Source organism: Lissotriton vulgaris, chromosome 5 (genome assembly GCF_964263255.1).
Source record: "Lissotriton vulgaris chromosome 5, aLisVul1.2, whole genome shotgun sequence".
In the NCBI taxonomy this organism is placed as follows: domain Eukaryota; kingdom Metazoa; phylum Chordata; class Amphibia; order Caudata; family Salamandridae; genus Lissotriton; species Lissotriton vulgaris.
The window spans coordinates 247898891-247924739 of record NC_141693.1 but is presented as its reverse complement, the minus strand read 5'-3'; the positions used below and the strand labels follow the sequence as shown (position 1 = coordinate 247924739).

General features: G+C 46.6%; 1 protein-coding gene across 3 annotated transcripts in view; it reads left to right on the top strand.

The window, feature by feature from the left end:
- The window catches only part of MIIP (migration and invasion inhibitory protein), a 52236-nt gene extending 26756 nt beyond the window's left edge, over positions 1-25480 (top strand). For 2 of the 3 annotated variants that reach the window (XM_086921281.1, XM_086921282.1), the window contains exons 7-10: positions 109-235; positions 18563-18659; positions 23853-23969; positions 24369-25480. In XM_086921281.1, coding sequence (XP_086777407.1) covers positions 109-235; positions 18563-18659; positions 23853-23969; positions 24369-24500 — 473 coding nt within the window. In that variant the 3' untranslated portion in view covers positions 24501-25480. The remainder of the gene's footprint in view (positions 1-108; positions 236-18562; positions 18660-23852; positions 23970-24368) is intronic. The other variant, XM_086921283.1, reaches the window with a different exon arrangement.
- The last annotated feature ends 369 nt before the right edge of the window (positions 25481-25849 follow it).

The following is a 25849-nucleotide window of genomic DNA, read 5'->3' as shown; positions in this document are numbered from 1 at the left end:
ATCATCCTATACTAGGAAGCAATAACTGTGATTGTGACTGGTAAGAATCTTTTTAGAGTTTTTCATATTGGAATGGAGGGTAATCCTTTTTCTCACCCGATGTGCCAGGCGTTTATTGCTATAGGGTCAACCAGCGTTTATTCCCAGTCCCGTTGGATCCAGCAGCAGCTTGTCCTGTTTGCAAAACTCGAAGACCCAAACAGTCCTGCAGCGTAGAAGAGCCGGCTTATGTGAGGTATGTGTAGCTGATTGGCAGTTTTATCCTGAACTGGGTGGACGTGTGAAATCGCTAATGTGTATACAATAGTTTACTTAACCTTTGTGTGTGTTTGTTTATGTATGTATATGCATGTGTGTATTCACAGGGTCCCTCGCCACTGTCATTATGGTTCAATGACCCTTTCCATTGTAAAGGCATTTTTCAATTTGTCTACAACTTTAGACATCCTAGACCGATTTCCATGGAATCTAGCAAATCACAGAAGAAGGTTCACCGAGTTCTGGCATGCCAATTTTCGGTCAGATCTGTCGAGGTGGACAAATGTTAAAGGGCGTTAGCTCCATAGGAATTACAGCCAAGTCTACTGAATAGATTTGGTTTGGTGTAAATCTATTAAATAGTTTTTCAGAAATAAGCCTATAACCTTGAAAAGGTTAACACTTTTGTACTCTGTGTTTTTAAATTGCAAATCACGAATCGTAACTCATGTCAATCCTTTTTTTAATTTTGCTCAAACGTAGCAGGCTGGAGAGGGACTCTTATTTATTTATTTATTTATTTATTTATTTATTTATTTTGGCCCATGGCCGAATCGGGTAGGGTGCCCACAGCATTTTGGGTGCAGGCCTATGCTCATCACCTGCTGCGCATGGCTGAAGATGTGTTAGGCACATGTCCTGGCCACAAGCCTTTGACCCTGTGCAGGTGGGGGGGTTGCAAGCTCATGAGGGGGTGGGTGCAGGGCCTTGCCTATGGTCAGGCCCTACAACTAAGCTGTGCCAGGCATGGCCAAAAATTGTGTGTAGTGGAGCAGTGCATGGTTGTAGCGGATCAGGTGCACAGCCTGTTCACAGACCAGGTCCTGCTCCCAAACCCTGCTGTGCACAGCCAAAGGCTATGCTCCGAAGGGGTGGCACATTTCAAGAGGCTGGACAAATGCCAAAGGTTGTGCACAGTGGGGGTTGGAAATTGGGTACAGCATAAAAAAAACTGAAATTTCCTGAAAAAATAAATTGAGGGTTATGGTTCAGGCTCAAATGCGTAAAACCTCTGTAATTTGCCAGTTGTAGTTACCAACATACACAACACATGCCATAACTTGTGGCACCTGCCATGTTCCTAGCTCTTAATTTGGCGATGGCACAGAAAAACAAAAACAGCTACAACAACATGATGGGCTACACAAGCTATGAAGTTTTTCTGATGGTTACATCTGCCTTTGGGTTCTTCACCTTTTGAATTTTCCCAATGTGCAGCATTCCACTGAAACTTTTCTTCTCAGCTCTCCCAAGTCGACGAGGAAAACACAATGGAATGACTACGTGTGACATCATCTGAGCCATAAGACCACCTCGTCAGCGTGTTGACGTCAGTTCCCTTTTTCCGTGTTGTCGATGCATAACTGTTTTTCCCAAGGCTCTCCATTTCTGGGAGTTTCTTTGTTGCAAATTGTCATGCCTTTGTAGCATCAAGGATGACTACTCAAAGAAAATCTGGTTTCAAGCCATGCAGGGAATGTGGGGGCCAGATGTCTATCACTGACCCTCATGAAGACTGTTTATGGTGTCTTTCGCCAGACCACGATGTCGAGGAGTGCTCTTCGTGCAGGCGCATGAATCCCAAAGCGCTGAAGGAGAGGGAGGCCAAATTATTCATGGCCAAGAAGCAAAAAAGATGCCGAAGAAGGTCGAGATCCCGTTCCAAGTCGCAAACTTCACATACTATGAGGTCGTCAAAGAAACCCAACAAAAAGCGACACCATGGGTCTCTGCGTCGTTTGTCGAAGGATGTGCCGCCGAAATCGGTGTCCCCAGGTCCCAGGCGTCATCGAAAAGAGGATATCTCCCCATCTCCTTCTCCTGAGGGGACTCCGACCCAGTCTTCAGCTCTGAGAGCTGTTACGCCACCGGCTCCAAGAGAAGCAATGCCTCCACAGTTGTCACCGCTGACCACTTCCCCTCTGGCTCCAGGTTCTCCGGCGCCGCAGCCGGAACCGAATGTATGGCATCGTTGAGCGGCTCCAGAGCTTGCAGTACCGGATCTGATGTATCCTGCCTTCTCTTCTCAGAGTACGGATCCTTAAAATTTTTTGAATGCGATGTTTGGCTTGTTTGCTAGAGCGGCAAACCCTACTGGTGGACCTGTGGGCCCCATCGGTCCGCTGGCATTTTCCCTGGGATGTTAGCCACCTCATTTCCCTCAGGCACCTCTTATGCTTTTTATGCCAATGGCTCCAGCGAGTTGGCCTCTTCCGATGCCGAGATTTTCGACGCCAGTACAATCTTTAGCGGGGCGAGAGCCACTGGATGGATCTTCCCCGGCGGCATCTGTTTCTGAACCGGCGCTGACTCTACTGTGGTATCGGGTTCCCAAGGCCTACATGCTCCGTAGATAACCCACTTACACCGAAAGAACTGTTGGCACGGAAACTGAAAAGTACAAAGAACAAGTTTATTAAGACCCCATGGGGTGGTGGTACATTCCTACAGCACCCTTCGGTAATGCAAGAAGTATCACACCGAATGTTGGTGTGAATGCCTCTTTTATACAATCTTACAGGTAATAAAAAGGTAGGCAGTACAGAGTTACACAGCTTTATGTACAGATATGGTCATTTTTGGAACACAGCCAACTCATGGGAGGAGTTACAACTCCGTTGGTCAGTTTGGCGGAACATTCCTGAGGGGTGACTGGTCAGTGGGGACTGCGCATGTACAGGCTTGACCGTTGCTAAAAATAGCCTGTTGCTGGGCAAAGCCGAGTGGTCAGTGGTACGGACAACGGACTAAAGGGCATGCTAACCACGAGGCCGCTCGTTCCCTAAAATGGCCGCCGGAACATACAAAATGGCGGTTTCTAATATGGCCAAGTTAAGGGAAATAACGTGTAGCAAAGCTAAGCGCTAACCCGGCCATTGTCAAATTACGACAGACGACCCTTTTAGCGTTTAGCTGAAGCTACCTCATAGTGGACATAGTCGGGATACTCATCTTCGATATCTATTGACATTATTTGAGCAACTTCTTTATGAAGCATCATTTCATTTCGAGCAAGAGTGCGTCTGGATGGAATGCAAGCTGATAAACACATAGAACATAAGGCAGGACCACATTGTATACATAAACATACGAAGAACAGTATCCCAACAATGACACATAAAATCGTCAGTAGTTTCCAACCCCAAGCAGTGAGCATTGACCAGAACCACCCTGAAAGAGTCCAAGTTCCATTGTCCGGGTGTATTTCAGCAGCTATTTTGTGCAATTTTGAGATGGCATCATAAACAGAAGGCGAATTATCGGGCACGTACACGCAGCAGCTACTTCCGATGATTCTACATGCTCCCCCACGGTCAGCTAGAACCACATCTAGAACCATGCGGTTCTGGAGCATAACAATCCTAGAAATCTGAAGTTCTTCTGTTATGTTCCCCAATGCAATAGCAGTATCATTGGCTACAGCCTCAACAACACGAGTCAGCCGTCGTATCTTTCGACTATTCAAAGCAGCCCCCACAAAGGAAAACAATCCCAAATTAAAGTCTACATACTGTTGCAAGGCAGTATCGGTCTGGTCAATATCGTCCAAGACCACAGCACGTTTAACACGATTTAATACAAAGTCATGATAGAGTGTATAGTCATTATGGTACATTGGCGGGGCAATAAATACAGGGGGCAATACAAAGGATACATAACATGTACCTAACCATCCTAAAGGGAGATGATGATAACCTTTATTGCCACAGATAAAATAAGTATTTCGAGATGCCACAAATGATATGCCATTCGGATTGTCAAATGTAAGTGTAGTGTTACATTCACTTTTCCCCACCGGAATTGTACCTTTATTACGAATGCAGAGGTCTGCCTTAGTAGTGATAACATTAATAACATGTGTACTGGACATATTAATGTTCCTTTGATTGCTGTAAACACGAGGTGCAGTCACATTATCGGGGCGGTACTCTTCCCACTCAAATCGAGTACCCTCAGCTCGTGGATACCCATCCCGGTCATGGTAGCAAACTTTGTTCAAGCGGAAGAGCACCCCCCCTTCGTTGGCCATCGTAAAGTGAATAGAAGAGTGTACCAGGCATTGCAGGAGCCATTATGCGAAAATGGGAGTGGGATGAGCGGGGTGCCCCGTTTCTTCTGATGACCAGGCAGCATCCCACACACCCAACAATTGGAGGTGTTTGTCATATTATGAGTATGATGCAGAATCTGAATGAAGCTATTGTTCAAGTAAGTCTGTCGGTGCCATTCTTCATGGTAGGGCAAGGTGAAGTGAAAATGTTCAGATGGAGCCGGGGTAGTCGGCAGCAAATGTTCACGTACAGGTACCACAAGTTCTACTACCCAGGCTATTACTGCTATCACCACAATGGTTAATACAAACAAGACGGCACCAAGTATTCTTTTGTCTCGTGATGCAGTGGACGCCATAGTTCGAAGAGTTCACAATGTCTCAAAAGTATACCTAAAAAAGAAAAATACGGTGCTGAGCTCCGAGGTAGCTGTTGTTTTCTTCTCCGGGGTCAAGACGGGTGTCGCTACTCTTGGCAGAACTGATCCCCCCCCCTTGAGAGTCCCGGCTTCCGTTTCACAAACCCCAGAGCGGTAACCAACCAGTCTCGAAAAACAAAAATCTTCTTCCTATCTTGGCCGCAGATCGTAGCGCTGTCGTCCAGAAGCAGTGTGGTCCGGGAAGGCTCCCTCGACTTCGGCCGATGTCACAGCTGGGCTCTTTTCTTTATCTAGAATCTCCTTGTAGTCGGTCAGCACGGCAGGATTCACCAGATCCGGAGAAACACGACGGCAGTGAGTTGAGTGCACCCACCGCTTTCTATTGGTCACTCGTACAGCTGTTCGAGTTTCTAGGAGGACTTGCTCGGGGCCACGCCACCTCGATTCCAAGCTATTCGCCCTCTCAAACGATCTCACCATCACAAAATCCCCAGGACGGAGATTGTGAGCCTCTCCAGTAGAATTGTCAGGGAGAGCTTCTCGAACCTGTTGATGAATAGAAAGCAAATCAATTGTTAATCGTGCCAAATAATCGTTCATCATTATACAAGGCACATCATGTATCAATCGCGGCTTAGGTTCTCCCCATATGTTCATAGGCCTTCCAAACACCACTTCATACGGTGTGAGGCCTGTTCGAGAGTGGGGCACTGATCTAAGAGAGAGTAATGCTAGCGGCAAGGCATCCGGCCACTTCAATGACGTGGACGCCACAATCTTAGCCAGCTTCAACTTCAACGTAGCATTGTACCACTCGACAAGACCTGCTGACTGAGGGTGGAACACAGCATGAAACTTCTGCTGGATCCCCAACCCCTTCAGTACATACTCCACAATTTTCCCAACAAAATGAGGCCCATTATCGCTCCACAAAAATTTACAAACTCCAAATCGAGGGAAGTACTCCTTGAGCAACACCTTAGCCGTTGTCAAAGCTGTATTATCTTTCGTGGGGAAGGCCTCAACCCATTTGCTAAAAGCACACACCACCACTAAGACATACTTAAGGTTATTGCAGCGCTCAAGCTGGATATAATCCATTTGGAGTACCTCGAATGGTGCAGAAGGTGGAACGAACCCTCCTTTCGGAGTATGAGTCCCCTTTGCAGGATTGTGCTGTAAACATATCAGACAGGTCTGCACTACTCTCTTAGCAGTATTGGCAATCTCAGGATGCTCCCAAACTCGTGTTAATAATCGAATGATTGCAAGAGCTCCCACATGCGCTAATCCGTGTGTCATCTGAACCATCGCCTGCAAGTAAGCTGCAGGCAATTTCCATCTTTCCATGTCCTTGCTTCTCCAACAACCCTCATCATCTAACACCCCATCTGCTGGCCATGCCGCAAGCTCTGATTCAGTCGCTAATTTTTGAATATCTAGTATCTCTGCTCTAGCATCATACCATCGCTCAGCCTGTGATTTTGTTACATACATGGGGGAGTCAGTTCGGGACATAGCCGTTTGTCTTGCTATGCTGTCTACAAAAGCATTTCCTTGACCCACTTTATCAGTGATCTTTTTATGGGCACTGCATTTAATTATCGCTACTTTCTTTGGACAAAGCAACGCGTTTAGGAGATCACGCACCAGTTCTCCGTGCATAATGTGTACTCCATGAGAAGTCAAAAACCCACGTTCTCTCCAGAGTAGCCCGAAATCATGCGCTACTCCGAAGGCGTACCGGCTGTCTGTGTATATGTTCACACATAGCCTTGACAAGAGCCTGCGAATTGAGTGCTGGCCTATCAGCTCTGCTGCCTGAGCCGATTTTTGTGGTATTCGTGCTGTTTCTACCACGGTCTTAAGTGTCGTGATCGCATATGCTGCGGAAGTCGTACCATCTGGCAGCCTCAAAGACGATCCATCAACCCACAGTTCCCCATCCACATCTGGAAGTGGCATATCCTGTAAGTCGACACGACCCTTTGTCTCTTCCTCGGTCAGGAAAACACAATCATGATGTTTTTCTTCCTGACCCTCCTCAACCGGATAGGGCAATAAAGTGGCAGGGTTCAGGGTAGCGCATCTTTTCAGTGTGATATGTGGCGCCAGAAGTGTAAGCTCATATCCTGTCAAACGTGCACTCGTGAGATACTGTGTCTTCGTTTGATTCAACAGGGCATCTACTGCTTGGGGAACTAACACCAACAATTTGTGCGATAAAACTATTCCCTCACTTTGCCGTATAGCTACTGCTGTTGCTGCAACTGCTCGGAAACACCCAGGTAACCCTCGCGCTACAGGATCAAGAATAGCGGAGAAATACGCACATGGCCTCTGCTTATCCCCGTGTGCCTGCACTAACACTGATAACGCGCACCCATCTTTCTCGTGCACGTACAATGTGAAAATCTTTGTGTAATCTGGTGTACCTAACACGGGTGCAGAGCAAAGGGTTTGTCTCAGTTGATCAAAAGCATTTTGACATTCATCTGTCCATTCAAGGGGCATTGGTGTAGTTTTGGACAGTAACGCTAACAAAGGCTTTATAATGTGCGAAAAACCCATAATCCACTGTCTACAAAAGGACGTTAATCCTATGAAGGCGCGCACATCTCTCTGGGTGCTGGGGACTGGTGTATCTAAAATCGCCTGAATTCGATCTGATGTTAATGCACGCCCCTCAGACAAAAGATGACCGAGGTAGGTCACCTTGGGTCTACAATATTGAAGCTTTTTCTTTGAAACCTTATGATTGTTCTGGGCCAAAAAGGAAAGCAAGGCAAGCGTGCTCTCCTCGCATTGTACATAAGTGTCTGCAGCTAACAACAAGTCATCGACATACTGGATAAGGGCAACTCCAGATTGCAATTCAAAAGAATCAAGCTGTCTTTTTAAAGCCTGGCTGTAGATACTCGGACTCTCAGTGTAACCTTGAGGAACACGACAAAATCTATACGATTTATTATTTAACGTAAAGCCAAACAAATATCTGCTATCAGGATGGATGGGGATGGAAAAGAACGCATTCTTAAGATCAATGACACTAAAGGTCGTCGCCGTTGGGGGAACCAATGTGAGTAATGTCGTAATGTCGGACACCACCGGGTATTGGGGAATGGCAATTTTGTTAATTTCTCTCAAATCAATAATAAATCGATAGACCTTGTCGTCAGTATCTTTCTTAAGGATCGGAAGAATAGGGCTGTTGCAAACATTGTAAGGAACCTCCTCCACTACTCCTGCAATAATCAAATCTTGAACAATGTGCGTCAGGGCAAGTTCACCTTCCCTGGAAATCTTATACTGTGGTACACGTGGCAAAAGTACTCCCTCCTTAACAGTGATTCGAATAGGTGGAATAAGCATCTGTCCCACATCCGTGTCTGAGGTCGCCCATAACGTGTGCGGGAGAGAGGCTAATGCTTCAATTTCTTGAATAGTGCAAAATCTGTCTGAATCTGGATAATTGTCGTTCAAAATAACTCGCACTCCCTCCGGAGCGCAACGTATCGTTGCTCGAAAATATTTGAGTAAATCAATGCCCAGAATGTTATCTGGGGTATAGGGTGACAACAAAAATTGACCAAAACTGAAAAATTTATCAAGACAAAGTGCAAGAGGCTTCGATAATGGGCTAGGAGAGGGTGTGCCATCAAACCCTATACAAGTTATCATGTCGCCAGACAGGGGAGCCCTCAGAACCAAGTTTTTAGACAAAGCGCTACGAGTAGCTCCTGTGTCGACTAAAAACTGATCAGTAGAACCTAAAATGCCCGCTGATACATATGGACCACTCTGATCTACTGGCACTTCAACTGATTCCGTACCCCATCCTACGCAGTCCTATGCATGCACGTAATCCTGATGCTCCACATTCTCACCCTCCGATATCTGATACTGGTTCCGTCTATCAAAGGTATTACGTTCATCCTGGCCACGGCCCCTCTCTTCAAATCTACCACGGTCACCTCCACCACCTCTCGCCCCCGAATAACTGTTCCTGGTCCTTCCACCTCCTCGACCACGCGGACTACGTTGCTCACGAAGTACCGGACAATCATCAGCCCAATGCCCAAACTCCTTACAATAGGCACATTGGTCCTCCGCTATATCTGTACGCCCGTACGACGCAGTACCCCCTCCTCGCCTGCCTCTATCATTCCCTCTAGATTGTGTTCCGCGAACCTGCGCCAACATCACCTTCGTTTTCAATTCCTTCGCTTTCTTATCACTTTCTTTAGCCTCCAATTCCTGCCGCTCAAAAAACTGAGCCATAGTTAACAAAGACGCAGGGGTCGCCGTGGCCCAGGAACTTTCACTCGACTTTAACCGTTTTGCAATCTCCGGTAGGAGATTGGCCACATACTTATCTACAAACAAATGTCTACCCGTATCGTCTGTTAACGATTGACCACTGTAATCATGAAACGCTTCTTCGAAGCGTGTAAAGAAATCTGACACCGTTTCATCCAACTTTTGTTTGCACGAAGCTAGCATGGTCCAATCAATCTTTTTAGAAGGAACAAGCGTTTTCAGTTTAGTTAAGATAGCCGCTGGGAGGTCTAGAATCAACTCACATGGCTTACATGCAGGTTTTCTGTCTAAATCTGCCTGGTTTATTTCCTTCCACTTACCCCCAAGTATTGTTTCATCATTATTTTTACGAATCAATCTCCACATATCAGGTGGAAGAATTAACCCGAAAAACAGATCTATGTCAACGAGAGTCATAACACAAGAGGAAATGGCCCCCTCCACCCCTTCATAAAATGCGGCTGGATTTTTACGAAGATCAGGTAAGGAATTTTTCAACGCCATAACATCTGCTCTATTCCAAGGCGTATACACCCAATTATATATAAAATACCCCTTTGCATCCTTCGATCTTTTATCCTCATCTGTACCGTCCCCTTTAGGTGGAACATACAAGGGCGCGGCTTCACGCATAGGCATAACATGCACTTTAGAATTCTTATCTGAACCCCGGAGAGAACACTCCTTAATCTGTTCTTGCGACCCCGGCGCAGACTCCTTTTTCTTTGCTTCCCGCAGCTTGGATGCCTCATTCCGGAGCGCGATCAGTTGTTTGAAAAATTCATCGACATCTGCAAGAACAAATATACCTTTATCCAAATTCTCACGATGAACCGACACAGCTTTTGGTTCTAAAGTCTCTGAATATTTACGAAATGTAGTAACAACTTCATCAGCAAACGTATGCAAAAAACACATCAATTCTCGTTCTGACCATTTACCCCTCTCGGCAGTAACGTAGGACACAGTTACATAATTTAAATTCAATTTACGGGCCCAACTACGCAAGTCCGCAGCTCTCCTTCCGCGGATAACCTGACACCGGACTTATCCCCTTTTTCCGACTTATCCTGTCCTTCATCATCAGAATCTGCAGTCGGAGCCGTAGGAAGAACGTACGGAGGCGGCGATCGATCTAATAACGAAAAATCATCAATTTCATTAGTAAGGACAGGATAAAGTGGTCGTCGAATAGGAAATTGACCGGTCGCTTGCAATTTACGTTCCCTTTCCTCCCTCTTTCTTTTCCTGCGCCTCCTTTTCCTCAAGCTGTAAAGCCTTATCTCGAGCAGCCTTGCGCTGCTCTTTGTCCGCCAAGGCAACTTCACGTTTCATACGTTCACGCACCGCTTTCTCCCACATTCGTACACAATCAAACATATTCTGTCTAGACCTGCGCTGAAACAAACATTGCTCCACAAACTGAACCTTTCGTAAATCAAACGACCCATGTAGTGGCCATTGTAATTCAGGATCGGTCTTGGTATTTTTATGCCATAATTTACTGTACATTATAGGGGGAAGGCCAAATTTTATGTACATTTCACGGTTTGGAGTTCCTTCTGGGGGAGCCGGCTGTGATTCCGCTAACCTGATTGAGGTAACATTTCCAAGACAGCACATCCCTCGGAGTGTGCTTAAAACAGGCATGTTCAAAGAGTATCACGAAAGCGTGATACCATATAAATGGCACTTACAGTACTTCATACAAATGTGCCGCTCAGAATACGAAACAAATTAGAGAAACATCTCTACATGCCTGCCTATGTGAAGTGCACTACACATATAATTCAAAGTTCACAAAGCCAAAATGTTAGCTAACTCAAATCATAGACACAATCATAGAACTTCAGTAAGCGTCCGAAAACTACCTTACCGAACACAAATCATAGAACTTCAGTAAGCGTCCGGAGACTACCTTACTGATCACAAATCTTACCCAAATCAAATATCCAGGTTCCAACTGCCAAGGTCTTTAATCAAATCAGCCAAACGGCGCTTATCCAGCAACACAGACGATCAAGAACTCAGTCGGAGACCGGCGCCACCTGGAAGGTCAGATCAGAAGGAAAGGAAGAAAACCGTGGGTGCCAAGACTCGGGTCACTCGGTGGCAGCGTACGCGTCCATGGCGAGTTTCCAATCCTTCGTCACGACCTCTCCTTCGGGCATCTGAGTCGCCGATGAGTCCCTCCGTGGTCGCCAATTTGTGGTATCGGGTTCCCAAGGCCTACATGCTCCGTAGATAACCCACTTACACCGAAAGAACTGTTGGCACGGAAACTGAAAAGTACAAAGAACAAGTTTATTAAGACCCCATGGGGTGGTGGTACATTCCTACAGCACCCTTCGGTAATGCAAGAAGTATCACACCGAATGTTGGTGTGAATGCCTCTTTTATACAATCTTACAGGTAATAAAAAGGTAGGCAGTACAGAGTTACACAGCTTTATGTACATATATGGTCATTTTTGGAACACAGCCAACTCATGGGAGGAGTTACAACTCCGTTGGTCAGTTTGGCGGAACATTCCTGAGGGGTGACTGGTCAGTGGGGACTGCGCATGTACAGGCTTGACCGTTGCTAAAAATAGCCTGTTGCTGGGCAAAGCCGAGTGGTCAGTGGTACGGACAACGGACTAAAGGGCATGCTAACCACGAGGCCGCTCGTTCCCTAAAATGGCCGCCGGAACATACAAAATGGCGTTTTCTAATATGGCCAAGTTAAGGGAAATAACGTGTAGCAAAGCTAAGCGCTAACCCGGCCATTGTCAAATTACGACACTACCTCGACCGGCGTCAACTACTGTTCCTGTATACTTTCCTTTGGCACCGATCCTGAAGTCCTGGGCGCAGCATCTGGCACCATCGTTGCCTGTTCCAAGGTTAAAATCTTGGAGAGAGGCACTGAGATTACTAGAAGAGGAGGAATACCAGGTAGAGCATGGAGAGGCTGAGGAAGGGGAGATAGTGGCTCCGGATCTGGATTTTGAAGGTTTGCAGGATGCTAGTGGCCTGGATACCTCTCCTGAATCGGAGCTCTCATCTCCAAAAGGTCTCCCGACACAGTAGGTGACCACATAACACGCCTTGACCAGGAAGGCAGCGGGTCTGCTGGAATTGCCCTTTTACACAGCGGAATTAAAGTCAAATATCCTGACGGAGGTGCTCCATTCTCCTTCCTCTATCTCAGAGCCTTTACTCCCTTTTAACAAGGCTTTGACAGAGCTCATTCTTGATGTGTGGCAGAAACCGATGTCTCATCCAGTGGTGTCCAGGACTGTGGCAAGAAGGTACAAGGCAGCTCCGGGGGACCCTGCTTTCCTGTCCACCCATCCTTCGCCGGAAAGCTTGGTTGTCCAAGCTTCATGCTCATTGAGGCAGTCTGCAGGTTACTTCCCATCAACTCCTGCAGATAGGGAGTCGAAACTCATGGAGCAATCTGTGAAGAAGGTGTTCTAGTCAGGCAGTATGTCCGTCAAGTCCACAAATGCCACGTGTCTTTTGGGTCGCTACACCCACTCCCTTATGGACTCTGCCATAGAGGTGCTTCCACAACTGCCTGAGGAAGTTCAAGGAGGTACTGATGGATGCCCAAGCTGCGACTTGCCCGGTCATAAAGTCTTGTCTGGACACTGCTGATTCGGTAGCCAGAGCAATGGGATTGTCTGTGGCTACCAGGAGGCATGCTTGGTTGCGGGGTACAGGATTCTCTCCTGATGTCCAAGCCACTTTGTTAGATATGCCATTTGATGGAACTCGCCTGTTTGGGGCCAAAGCTGACTCAGCGCTGCAGCGCTTTAAAGACCATAGAGCCACAGCAAGGTCTTTGGGACTTCAATCTCAGCGCAGGGCCTTTGGACAATATCGCAAGTATCATGGCTTTGGGAGGAAATTGTCCTTTGGTACTAGACATCAGTAGCAGCAATAGCAAGCAAATCCCTTGGACAGATCTTACAGGGAAAAAGGGCAGAGGACGTCTGTGGGGTGCAGCATGACAGCAAGTCTCCTCCTTCTCCTCTTTTGTTCCCTCAACTGATGCAGCAAAGAAGCAGCTCTAGCTCCTGCTCGTAGAGCATGCTTGTCCCATGGGAGGATGGGTGTCCAATATTCTGCAATATTGGAGGTCTGTTACTACAGATCTCTGGGTGTTGAACATCGTAGAGAATGGGTACGCCCTACACTTCCAGGAGTTCCCCCTCCTTTCCCTCCTCGGCAGTGTTTGTGCTTGAAAGAGCACCTTCTGCTTCTCCTGCAAAAACGTGTGATGGAGGTGGTTCCGGAGAAAGAAAGGGGCCAAGGATGCGACTCCCTGTACTGTCGCTTGAGGCCGAACCTAGACCTCAGGGTTTTGAATTTTTACCTCCAACAGGAGAAATTCAAAATGTTGACCCTGGCTAATGTTCTTTTTACACTCCAGAAGGAAGACTGGATAGTGTCGATCAATATGCAGGATGCTTATTTTCACCTTTCCATCCTGAAGTCGCATCAGACTTATTTTCGTTTTACTGGGGTCTCAACACTACCAGTTTGGGATCCTTCTGTTCAGTCTTTCTTCCGCACCTCGAGTCTTCACAAAGGTGATGGCGGGGGTAGCAGCACATCTCAGAAGATCAGGAATTCCTGTGTTTCCCAATCTGGACAACTGGCTGCTCAAAGCGAAGTCGCCGGTGTTGGTGCTGCATCATTTGCAAGTATCAACATAACTGTTGTTCAACAAGGGGCTTTCAATAAATGTACCCAAATCTCACCTGGTGCCCCTCAGAGCAACCTGTTCATAGAGGCAGTACTGGACACTACTGTAATGTGTGCCTTCCCGCCTCTACAGTGGATTCAAGACAACCAGGCTATGATCCCACTTTTTCAGAATGGAGTAGCTGTTCCAGTCCTGAAGGTCTTGAGCCTTCTCTGTCTGTTTGCTTCCTGCATACTGTTGGTCAATCATGCACGCTGGCATAGGAGGAGCCCTACAGTGGGGCCTTTGCAGGCAGTGGTTTTAACGCAACGGAGATCTCAGAGGTGGTCAGGATCTCCAGAGACACTGCAGCGGAGCTGTTATGGTGGAGTGGTGTTCTAGGCATCCTGTTTCAAGGGAAGCCATTTCATCCTCCCCGTCCGGTGGCCACAGTGATAACTGATACCTCCACTCTAGGGCTGAGAGCTCATCTGGGGGATTTGGAGGTCAAAGGCCTTCGGTCTCCATATGAAAGTGTTTCATATAAATCTTCTGAAATTGTGGGCGATACGTTTGGCTCTCAAGGCCTTTCTTCCCTCCCTTCGCAGTCAGTCGGTTCAGGTCCTGATGGACAACACTACAGTGATTTTGTACATCAACAAACAGGGAGGAGTAGAGTTGTATCTTCTTTGCAGAGAGGCTCTGCAACTCTAGTCCTAGGCTCGGGACCATCAGATTTGTGTGATCGCGAATCATCTGGCCAGAGAACTGAATGTGCATGCGGACTGTCTGTTGGCAGTATTTGGCCGATCACAAGTGGTGTCTCCGTCCAGAAGTGGTCCTGCATATTTTCAGGATGTGGGGTTTTCTTCAGTTTGACTTGTATGCCACTCACGAGAATGTGCACTGCCCATTGTTCTGCAGTTTCCAGTATCCGACACTGGGAGCGTTGGGGGACGCATTTCAGTTAGATTGGGGCTCACAGCTTCTTTACGCGTTTCCTCCCATTCCCTTGATTCCTCGAGTTATGAGGTAGATTCGCCATGATCAGGCCCAAGTCATATTGATCGCTCTAGAAAGGTAGTGAAGGTTGTGGTACACAGACCTCCTTTACCTCTCATCGAACCCTCCGCTATACCTCCCTTTCATAGCAGACCACATCTTGCAGTGGCAGGTTCTACACCCCTACATCTAGATTCTGCACCTTCATGGCTGGACATTGAATGGGGTAACCTGAGCTCTTTCTCTCTCCCACCGGATCTGCTGGAAGTTATTTTATCATCCAGGAGACACCACCAAATCGGTCTATTCTGGTATGTGGGCCAAGTTTTTAAATGGTGTGGAGAGAGATTGATTGATCCTTTCCAGGCCCTTTTGTCTGATATTCTGAGTTTCTCTTTTTCCCTAGTACAACAGGGTTGTACAGTAGATACTGTTAAGGGCTACTTGTCTGCCTTGTCAACTTTTCTCTGCTTACCAGATTAACCCTCGTTGTTTAAATCTCCCATAGTTATGAGATTTATTAAGGGTCTCGCAAATAGGTTTCCTCCCACCCCTTGTATCATGCCTCAGTGGGATTTGAAATGTCTCACTTTCTTGATTGTTTCACCCTTTAACCCTTTAACCCTTACATAGGTATCCCTTAAGGCTCCTAGTGTTTAAAACTGTAGGTTTGGATGCAATCACTTCTGATAGGAGGGCGAGTGAGTTGCCAGCTCTTAGCTTCAAGCTTCCTTTTACATCATTCCATGCGGATAAGATGGTTCTTAGGACCAGAGCTGCTTTTCTGCCTAAGGTGGTCACTCCTTTCCACCTAGTGCAGTCCATCACCGTACTCACTTTCTGCCCTTCCCCTCACTCTTCTAAGGTGGAGGAAAAGAGACTTCATTGCCTGGACCCCAAAAGGGCTTCTACCCGAACAGAACCAAGGACTTCAGAGTGGGCAAGATGAAGAATAAGGCTGTCCACAAAAGAATGCTCTCCAGGTGGATCATCCTCTGTATCAAGATCTGCTACACCTTGGTCAAGAAGGAGCCTCCTGAAGGTATTAAAGCTCATTTTACCAGAGCTTAGTCGTCTTCTTCGGCTTTAGCTAGAGGTGTACTTGTAGTAGACATCTGCAAGGCGGCAACTTGGGCCTCCCCCACACACTTGCTTGGATTCGGAACGGAGGAGGGACGGCCATTTTGATCATCCTGTGCTGCAGGATTTATTGGTATGGTGCAGGCAGGCACCCTCCTCCGGGAGCAGAACTGCTTGAGGATTCTATGCAAAAGGTGAAGAATCCATAGGCAGATGTATCCATCAGAAGAACAAGTTACTTACCTTCGGTAACGCTTTTTCTGGTGGATACAGTATCTGTCTGTGGATACGATGCTTGCCACTAGAAATGTCTATAAGGAGGAATTTCCAGTTTGGGCTGTGTTGTATACTTGTGAAAATGTTGTCTGTTTACCCGTTTATCTCGATGGCACAGACAAAATGGGTAGAACTGACATTAGCATGCCGACGAGGTCCTCTTGAGGCTCCGATGATGTCAAGCCGAAGTGCTTGCGGAGCAGTTCCATTGTGCCGTCCTCGTAGACGTGGGAGAGCTGAGGGGAAAAGTTTCCAGGGAATGCTAAGCATTGGGATCATTTAAAAGGTGAGGAATCCACAGGCAGCTACTGTATCCACCAGAATTTTTTTTGCCGAAGGTAAGTAACTTGTTCTTTAGGCCTCAGAGCAGGGGGACGGGAATGGGTAGTTTCTGATGGATACACCTGCCTGGGTTTTCACCTTTTGAATTACCCCTGTGCCAACATTGCGCGGAAACCTTTTTCCTAGCTCTCCCACGTCGAAGAGGATGTCACAAAGACATGGCTCCGCTGGGGACTCCGTCCGACGTAGTCGGAGCCACAAATAGACCTCATCTGCGTGCTGACGTCAGTTCCCTTTGGAGGCAGTTGGGGTAGTTTTTGTTAGGGATTAGGGACAGCGTGGGGGTTGGGAGGGGGTCTGGCATTTATACCTGGGGAGGGGGGCTGGTAGGGAGTTTGCAACTTGGGGGGAGGGGTGTTGCAACCTTAGTCACACATACCCCTTTACCATTCATGCCTTTCTCATGAAATTACGTGGTAAAGGAATGCATGATAACGGAATGCGTGGTTAACACACATTTGTGGTTTAGGCTGCCTGGTAGAGGCGGTGTGGTTTAGCCATGCATGCCTGTATCATACAACCGTATGTTTTAATTATCTTGCTTTCTGTATGTTTTTTGTGTACGGTTCTGTTTATTTTTGATATGCCAACAAATGCGATTATATTTTCAGCACTTGCATTGAAAGTTCGGGTGACTGACAGCCATTTACCACTGTTTAAGATGGTCATGTAGCACTGCTCTATCACTTCAACTATTTAAGGCATCAGTCAGACAAACCTGTGGCAGTACTCTGGTTTCAAGTTAGCACTTACCGTGCTCACTTTGTGATATGGCGCAAGATGTCTGCAGTTGTTGCACAAGGTTCGGTTTTAAAGAAGGAGGCCCTGCATTGTCTTCACGTAGGAGCAGAACACCTGCTATGGAACTATCTTTATGTGCAGTTGTTAATTCAGCATCCATAGTTGATGTATCCATTAAATGTTAATTGTTTCCAAGATGCATCCTTGCCTATCTTCACTTACAGATTCAAAGATCTCTATACATTTGCCATGTCAGTAACATCTAATGACCGCTAAGGGTTTCCATGCCTGCCAACTATATTAATAAAAGGATTAAACCAATCTTTTCCTATGTGTCTCAGTAAGTACTCGGCCACATAAAAACCTATTTGGAGCACAGCAGATAAACATTCATTCTTTGACGTTTCCCCAGACATCGCACAACCCATATTTCACATCCATCCTGCGATCCTTAGCTTTAACCCAAGTATGCAGCCTAGACAATCCTAATTTCCATAAATATTTAGTTAAGTTATCGGTAAGGGAGAAAGGCTGGTAATAAGTTGGATCACGCCTCGAAGTTTCCTTTCCAGAATATGTGGTAAAAACGGCTCTGTTGCAAGGTGCTGAAAATTAAAAGTATCAAAAATAAAATTAAAAATATTTGTGAGCAAAGAATCCCTTAACTAGACAAATATTTCAATATGTCCCTGATGATACCAGCGTGTCCTGGCGATTTGTTGTTGGCGTACTGTAAAGCAATTCAGATGTCCTAAACAAACCCTCTTACCAGGCAAAATAGAGGCTGAACGGTAGACAGCAGCTGTAGTTTGCACTTTAAGCATATAATGTAGTTAAGAAAAGTGGTCCACAACAAAATAAGCAGGCATGCATACAGCTTCTGTTTCATTTAGGTGGTTCCTCTTCTCATCAGAACTTGCCATCAACAACCCAAACAATGACATGTTGGATTTACTACCACCTTTTTATTTTTAAGAACACAAACCACAGTTAGCTGGGATAGAAAGGGAACTGGAGTGGAGCGTAAAGAGAGGGACCAATTGAAGGGAAGAGAAGGGAGCAAGAAGGTTGCATCCTCCTGTTTAAAGACCGCATTGTACTTGGTGCCATTGAAGGTTGATACACCCAGGTTTTGCACATCTATTTCTTTTATTGGGCTATCAATGAAAACTGGAAATTCTTTCTTGACCATTACTAGATTACTTTTCAGTTGGTCAGTTGCTTTGTCCCCAACCATGCCAATTAAAGTTTTTAAGACTTGTTGTACTGTGCCTTCTGTTAAACCGCAGAGAGGGCGCATTCACTTAGATGTTGCTCTTTGTAAAAGTTCCCTATGTGATTTTTTTTTCTCCACCAGAGGAATGCATTGCTTTCCTGAGTCAGGTAAGTAAAATGGGTGTGAATAGAATAAAAAAAACTATTGTTGGTTTCTTTTCAGAGTCAGCATTCCCAGATCGACCCTTCTTCCCCCACATAAATATAAAATTCATCGTCGCAGAAGCTTCGACCCCTCGGACAGCCTGGCTCTTCCCTCTGTAAGTTACCACTTTTTCTGAGGTGTGAGGGCAGTGTGCTTAGTTATTGTCACAGGCTGTGTGACCTGGGTTAACATTGCTACAAGAGTGCCTAAAGTAATATTCACAAAGCGGTGTGACATGGATTAACAATTGTTACAAGAGCGCTTAGTTATTGTCAAACAGGCTGTGTGACCTGGATTAACATTGGTACAAGGGTGCTTAGTCACTGTCACACAAGCGGTGTGACCTGGGTTAACATTGGTACAAGGGTGCTTAGTCACTGTCACACAAGCGGTGTGACCTGGGTTAACATTGGTACAAGGGTGCTTAGTCACTGTCACACAAGCGGTGTGACCTGGATTAACATTGGTACAAGAGTGCTTAGTTATTGTCAAACAGGCTGTGTGGCCTGGATTAACATTGGTACAAGGGTGCTTAGTCACTGTCACACAAGCGGTGTGTCCTGGATTAACATTGGTACAAGAGTGCTTAAAGTCACTGTCACACAAGTGATGTGACATGGATTAACATTGCTACAAGAGTGCTTAGTTATTGTCAAACAGGCTGTGTGGCCTGGATTAACATTGGTGCAAGGGTGCTTAGTCACTGTCACACAAGCGCTGTGACATGAATTAACATTGGTAGAAGAGTGCTTAACGTCATTGCCACATAGGCGGTGTCACAGTTCTCAATTTCTTACAGCAAGTGTGAAATTCTCCCAGTAGGCCAGCGTGGCATTTCAGGCTAGCTGAATGGATAAGAAAATGTGGAAGGAAGAGTACATTAAAGGTGTGGCAAATACAGGGTGACAAAGTATGTTATTCTTGTGTTACTTGTTTCAGGAAAGGTGGCCATGGCCCCTTTTCGAAAGGAATACAATGGGCAAACCTAAGACAATGATCCAACTCATGTAGGCACTAGCATCATAAACCGCAGCACTTACTTCCTGCTTTTTGATCTTCGGATGGTCGTCGACCTATCAAATACAATGTCTCATACTGTCGTCTCTGCCATTTGTACATGTTCTTATGCACCACTCACTGTGACAGTTGTGTAACATTTCTGGTTAAAATGATTACGCGCAAACTTCTTATTCATGAACTTCCATTAATTGGGAGCAAAACAACTGGAAAGTGATTACATCTGATTGATGGTGTGAAAATGTTGCCCCTATAGCCATGTGGGTTGGAACCCGGTAAATCCAATGATATCCAGCAGCTGGCAAAAATGAATGAGGGATGAAAGATGCATAAAAAATGTCTTAACAGTTTTCTCCGGTGTGAAACAGTGCCATTGTGTGACCTGTGAGTATGTTTAGGTCTCGCCTGTCGATGCGCATGCGCATCGAGCAAGCGAGACTATTGCGAGTTATCCACTCTTTATCCACACTGCAAGGAATCGTGGCGATTCCTTGCAGTGCCCGTGACTTTTAAGGTCAATGCGCATGCGCATTGAGCTTATGCGCATGCGCATTGACCTTAAAAGCGCGTGCGCGTGCACGTCCGTCTCCTAACAACACACACACACCCTCTCCCCCGCTCCGCCCCCTCCCCGCCATGTCTGCCCCCTTCCCGCCGTCTCGCATTTCTATGCTTTCGTTTCCATCACAACGGTGCTTCTCTTCTCCTCCCCTCGTCTATGTTTACCCGCTCCGCCCCCTCCCGCCGTGTCGCATTTCTCCTCCCCCCTCCCCTCTCTTCCGTCCGTCCGTCTTGTTTTTTTTAAATCTTGGCACTGGATATTGCTGATTCACACTGCCTTTCTCCGCCTCTGTAGTTGGTCTTAAGACGTTGCTATCCATTTGCCTTCTGTCTCCCCCGCTCCGCCCCCTCCCCGCCATGTCTGCCCCCTTCCCGCCGTCTCGCATTTCTATGCTTTCGTTTCCATCACAACGGTGCTTCTCTTCTCCTCCCCTCGTCTATGTTTACCCGCTCCGCCCCCTCCCGCCGTGTCGCATTTCTCCTCCCCCCTCCCCTCTCTTCCGTCCGTCCGTCTTGTTTTTTTTAAATCTTGGCACTGGATATTGCTGATTCACACTGCCTTTCTCCGCCTCTGTAGTTGGTCTTAAGACGTTGCTATCCATTTGCCTTCTGTGGAAGGTATTTGGGAGAGTCTCTCATTCCCGCAAACAAACGATAGAAAGCTGGTAACATGACTAAATAATCTGTATTCCTTGTTTACATTTACCAACCATCTTACAGTGTGATTGTTCTATTGAAACTTCCTTTTAAAACCCGGTGGTTCTTATAGTAGCAAGCAGAGCAAATGGAAGGCACTAAAAGTCAATCCATGTTTTCACTAAAATTAATGTGAGCTATTAAATCTTCTTAATGATGCCAACACGTACATGGAATCTCTAAGCAGTTATTTATAATGGTTAACAAAGTTGTTCCCAAACCTTATTCTTGACACATCTGTGGAAGATGGAAGATCTGCCCGTAATGATCGCTCTTTGACTTGCATTTCTCGTGCTATCTAAGCCATGGATACGTTTGAGATGTCTGCAACTCTCTGTCTGGTTGCCATCCTTCCTGTACAGCATTTTAGGCACGTAGTGCCTCCCTAGTTGTGTGTGCATGCGTCTTTAAACCGTCTTCCTCGTGTAATGCTGTCTGTCCCTGCGTGCTTCTCCCCGCCCCCTTCCTGTTGTGCTAGTCTGTGTTTCTCCATTTTGCAGTCGCCCTCAATCCTGCCCCGTGTGGCCTCTGTGCCCCCCTGCCCTTCCCCTGTTGTGTTTCTGTCTCTCCCGCCCACCCCGCTTTGCTCCCAACCCCCCTGCTTCACCCCCGCCCTATATTCCCATCCCCTATCTGCTTTAAATAAAAATAAACATTTTGTGCGCTTTGTTTTTTTACTTACCTTAACTGATTTATATCTGTAACTAAAAACAAAAGTAGCCGCATCATTCTGTAGATGTGCGCACCTAAAAGTGACCAGTGGCTATGTATTCGGTTGTTTTTTTGTACTTCAGCGTGCCGGGTGCATTTCAGCTTTGCTAACAGCCATTGGTAAAACCAACAGTCACATAGGTAAGACTTAGAAGAAATAGTTTTATCTTTAGACAACATAAAAAGTGATATTTATTTTAATGTTGCTATTGCTGTGGTTTCAATTAACTGAACAATAAACGTATTTTTACTGTTACTGTTTTTTTACTGAGACTTATTGGTTTTTACCAAAGCTTGTTATGCACAGAAAACAAGTTTATTCTTTTAGTGAGTGAAAAGCAATTAGAAGAAAGATACGATGTTCGTTTTCAGTCACAGATTGTCCTCATACTGTGACATTAATTCCAGAATCAACGCAGGAGTGGCGGGCGGAGAATTGTCAGAATGCATCTCCATTTATTTTACGCCAGCAAAGTTTTACAAAGTTACATTTTTTTCACAATTTGTTAAGTTGCGGGTTCAAGCTTTCCTTCCTCCATGCCAAGTTTGTATGTGCATTGCGTGATACTTTTCATAGCAAGTTGCCTTATATGGAAGTGTTCTCTCCAAGTTTACCTCTTACGAGATAAATTGTTGAAAATAATGGATTGTCGTAAGTGTCACGACTTGTAAACAAATTTGGCAACAATCTCAAACTGTACAAATTTGTGAAGTGGCAAAACACAAACCTCACTAGGGTTGCAAGAAACGACTTGTACAACGTTCACACCCCTTTTGGGAATACCGCCGTTGTCTAAAGGTAGCGCCACTTTAAAATCATCTGTGAAAGAGATCAAACAATCACAGACACTTATGGCCCTGCTCGTGAGGCTGAATAAGCGTGTGTTGATGGCCACGGAAGGCTGATGCATCAGCGTTTCAGGGGTCAGAGGGGCCATTGTTTGGGTACTTCCTGCCCCAGGGTTTGGGGCTGGTCATGCTTCCTGCCCCAGGGTAGGAGGCTGCATCCGTGGATTGTCTCCGTCGCGGGCCCTCCCCACCCCGTGACGCAAGTGCTAATGTGATGTCTGCAGACCAGCACGAGCCATGAATTCCAGCCACTGAAGTCAGTATTTACGGTACAGAAAACAGCTCATTCATTCACTATCCAGGGGTAGGCGCGGTTAGGTTACGTAGAGTCGCTCAGTGGCTTAGCCAGGGTGTAACGGGCCCTCTGTTAAATGCAGCAATAATCAGGGATCAGTGGGTTTCTCAGCCCCGGTGCCACCCTCACCCTCAACGCCTCACCCTCAATCACCCTCAACCCCTCACCCTCACCCACCTTCACTCACCCTCACCCTCACTCACCCTCACTCACCCTCACTCACCCTCACCCACCCTCAACCCCTCATCCTCACTCACTCTCAACCCCTCACCCTCACTCACTCTCAACCCCTCACCCTCACTCACCCTCAACCCCTCACCCTCACTCACCCCCACTCTCAACCCCTCACCCTCACTCACCCCCACTCACCCTCAACCCCTCACCCTCAACCCCTCACCCTCACCCTCACTCACCCTCAACCCCTCACCCACCCTCAACCCCTCACCCTCAATCCCTCACCCTCACTCACCCACACTCACCCTCACTCACACTCACTCACCCTCACCCTCACTCACCTTCACCCTCACTCACCCTCAACCCCTCACCCTCACTCACCCCCACTCACCCACCCTCAACCCCTCACCCTCAATCACTCACCCACACTCACCCACACTCACCCTCACCCTCACTCACCCTCACTCACCCTCACCCTCACTCACCCTCACTCACCCTCACCCTCACTCACCCTCACTCACCCTCACCCTCACTCACCCTCAACCCCTCACCCTCACTCACCCTCAACCCCTCACCCACCCTCAACCCCTCACCCTCACTCACCCTCAACCCCTCACCCTCAACCCCTCACTCACCCTCAATCCCTCACCCTCACCCTCACTCACCCTCAACCCCTCACTCACCCTCACTCTCACTCACCCTCAACCCCTCACCCTTACTCACCCTCAACCCCTCACTCACCCTCAACCCCTCACTCACCCTCAACACCTCAGCCTCACCCTCACTCACCCTCAACCCCTCACCCTCACTCACCCTCACTCACCCTCAACCTCATGCTAAAGATTTACAAAAAAACCCATAAACAATTCTAAAAGCACTAACTCTAATGCTGCGAGACCTATTGCATTTCTAATGCTTGTTTTCTTTTGTTTTTACTACATTCCTGTCAACATTCTCATTTTGCAAATTGTATACTCCTTCCCCTGCTCCCTGCTGTGTCAATAGCATTGCTTGGCTGGCTGGGAAAACAGCGTCCCTTCCAGTGAGCTTGCGGTCACTGGTCTGGACCTGCGGTCTTCAGTGGAACCCAAAGCTGCGGATCACACTACGTTCTGTAACCCAGTAAGTTTCTGGCATTTCTTCTTTTGGTGAACCTTGTATGTTGTGCTAGTTGGGGAGAGCTATCTCAGATGGCCTTGCAAGTGTGGGTTTCTCTGCATAATGAATGGATCCCGAAAATATATCTTCAGTGGTCTGTCGGAGAGAGGGGGCAACTGAAAGGCATGAAATGACATGTTGATGGATGTTCAAAATGCTGTCCATGAACCAAAGACCTAAATATGCGAACAATGAATCCTTTCACCTACACCCTGTCATATGTTCTTTTTTCAAAGCATTAAGAAGTGCAGTACTGCGCAGCTAGGGCGACAGATGGTGTCCAGTACATACGATGTGGGGGACTTTTTTTTCCAAACACTAAGTGGAGCTAAAGATGTCTTTTTTTTTTTCCTCCCTCTCTAGGACTTGGTGTCACGGGTATCTGGCAGTTCCAAATCAGATCATCTTTTGAATTTGTCCCGTTCTGCATACTTCCAGCTAAGCAGGGCAGCAAGGTCGGGACTTCTCCCAATGTTGGATTCCTCAGTGGCCTAAGTTGACTGAAACTTCTGTGGATAACTTGAATCCTCAGAAAGTAAACAGAAGTGTAGTAACCTCTGAAACAGTAACAGCTGTGGCATCTGAACGATTGCACCATGATGACCTGGGATACAGATTCCACACAAAGAATTGGTAGCAAATGTTCATAACCTGGACATGGCACTCTTTCACTGTTCTGTTCTCCTCCTCTATTGTAGTCCTTTGTTTACCTCTAGCAGCTTCACTTGTGTAATTGGGCGGCCTTGAATGATATTTTAAGCTGGAATCATTATTTGGAGATGTGGGAGCTAAATTAGGGCCAAATGTAATAAAACACTTGATGCAGTCAAACTGACCATTGACCAATCAGTTGGAAAAATCGACAGTGACTGGTACAGGCTATTTGCGATAAAGAGGCATATCAGTGTGTGGTAAAGGAAAGGGGCAGTTGAGAAAGCAGTTCACATTAGGATTTTTGAGGATTGCTGTTGGAGTGCTTTGATTCAGTTTCACCAGGGGAGAAGTTATCTTTTTAGTCTAGTTAGGGTCTTGGACCATTGTGGCATCGAGTTATGAAGGTAAATGAGGAAACTGGCAGTGTGAGACGGAGCCAGTGGCTGAGCAGAAGGGGCCGCTCTAGACAGAGGAGGGGATTGAGGTTGCATTTCTCTTCTTTGCTGTAAATCACTTGGCAGCCAATATCTGAAACATTGTTCTACTGTTGGGGTGAGAGTGGTGGGTGGCTTTTATGTGAGTTTATTTTTAATCTAAAGAAACAGATGGATAATTTATGTGTGCTTTTTTACAATAAAATTTGTAATAAATTATAAGTATTCACAAGTTTGAAGGTAAATTGTGTTTATTCATTGCGCACTGACCGTATAGGGGCCAATTGATGAATGAATTTGAAGCAAGAGCTTCCTAACCTATGGTGGGGCTAGAACTATCACCTTATCTGTTTTGTTGGAAACAATAAAGAAACACATTTATGTGCACGTGTATGGTTGTTACTTTGTTACACTGGTGATGAGAACCCCCTGCCCACCCCCAACAGATCGACTGAGGGTGCAGAGACACCTGTGTACTTGTACTGACGAATACCACTGGTGATATTGAGAGAGGTAGTTTGAAAAGGGTCTATGATCTATTGCCACACGCATGTTATTGTGAGTGGTATAAGAAGCTGTCACCGGATCTAACAAAGACAGCGGTGACATCCACTTTCTGCCTGCATATGTCTCCATCTGGGCTCTAGTCGCCCCACACACCGAGAAATGGCGGATAGAGGGACGACACACGGGGCCGCACCACACGCCTTGAACAGGCCGGGAACCAGCCCTCCAGGACAAACTGCGACACTTACC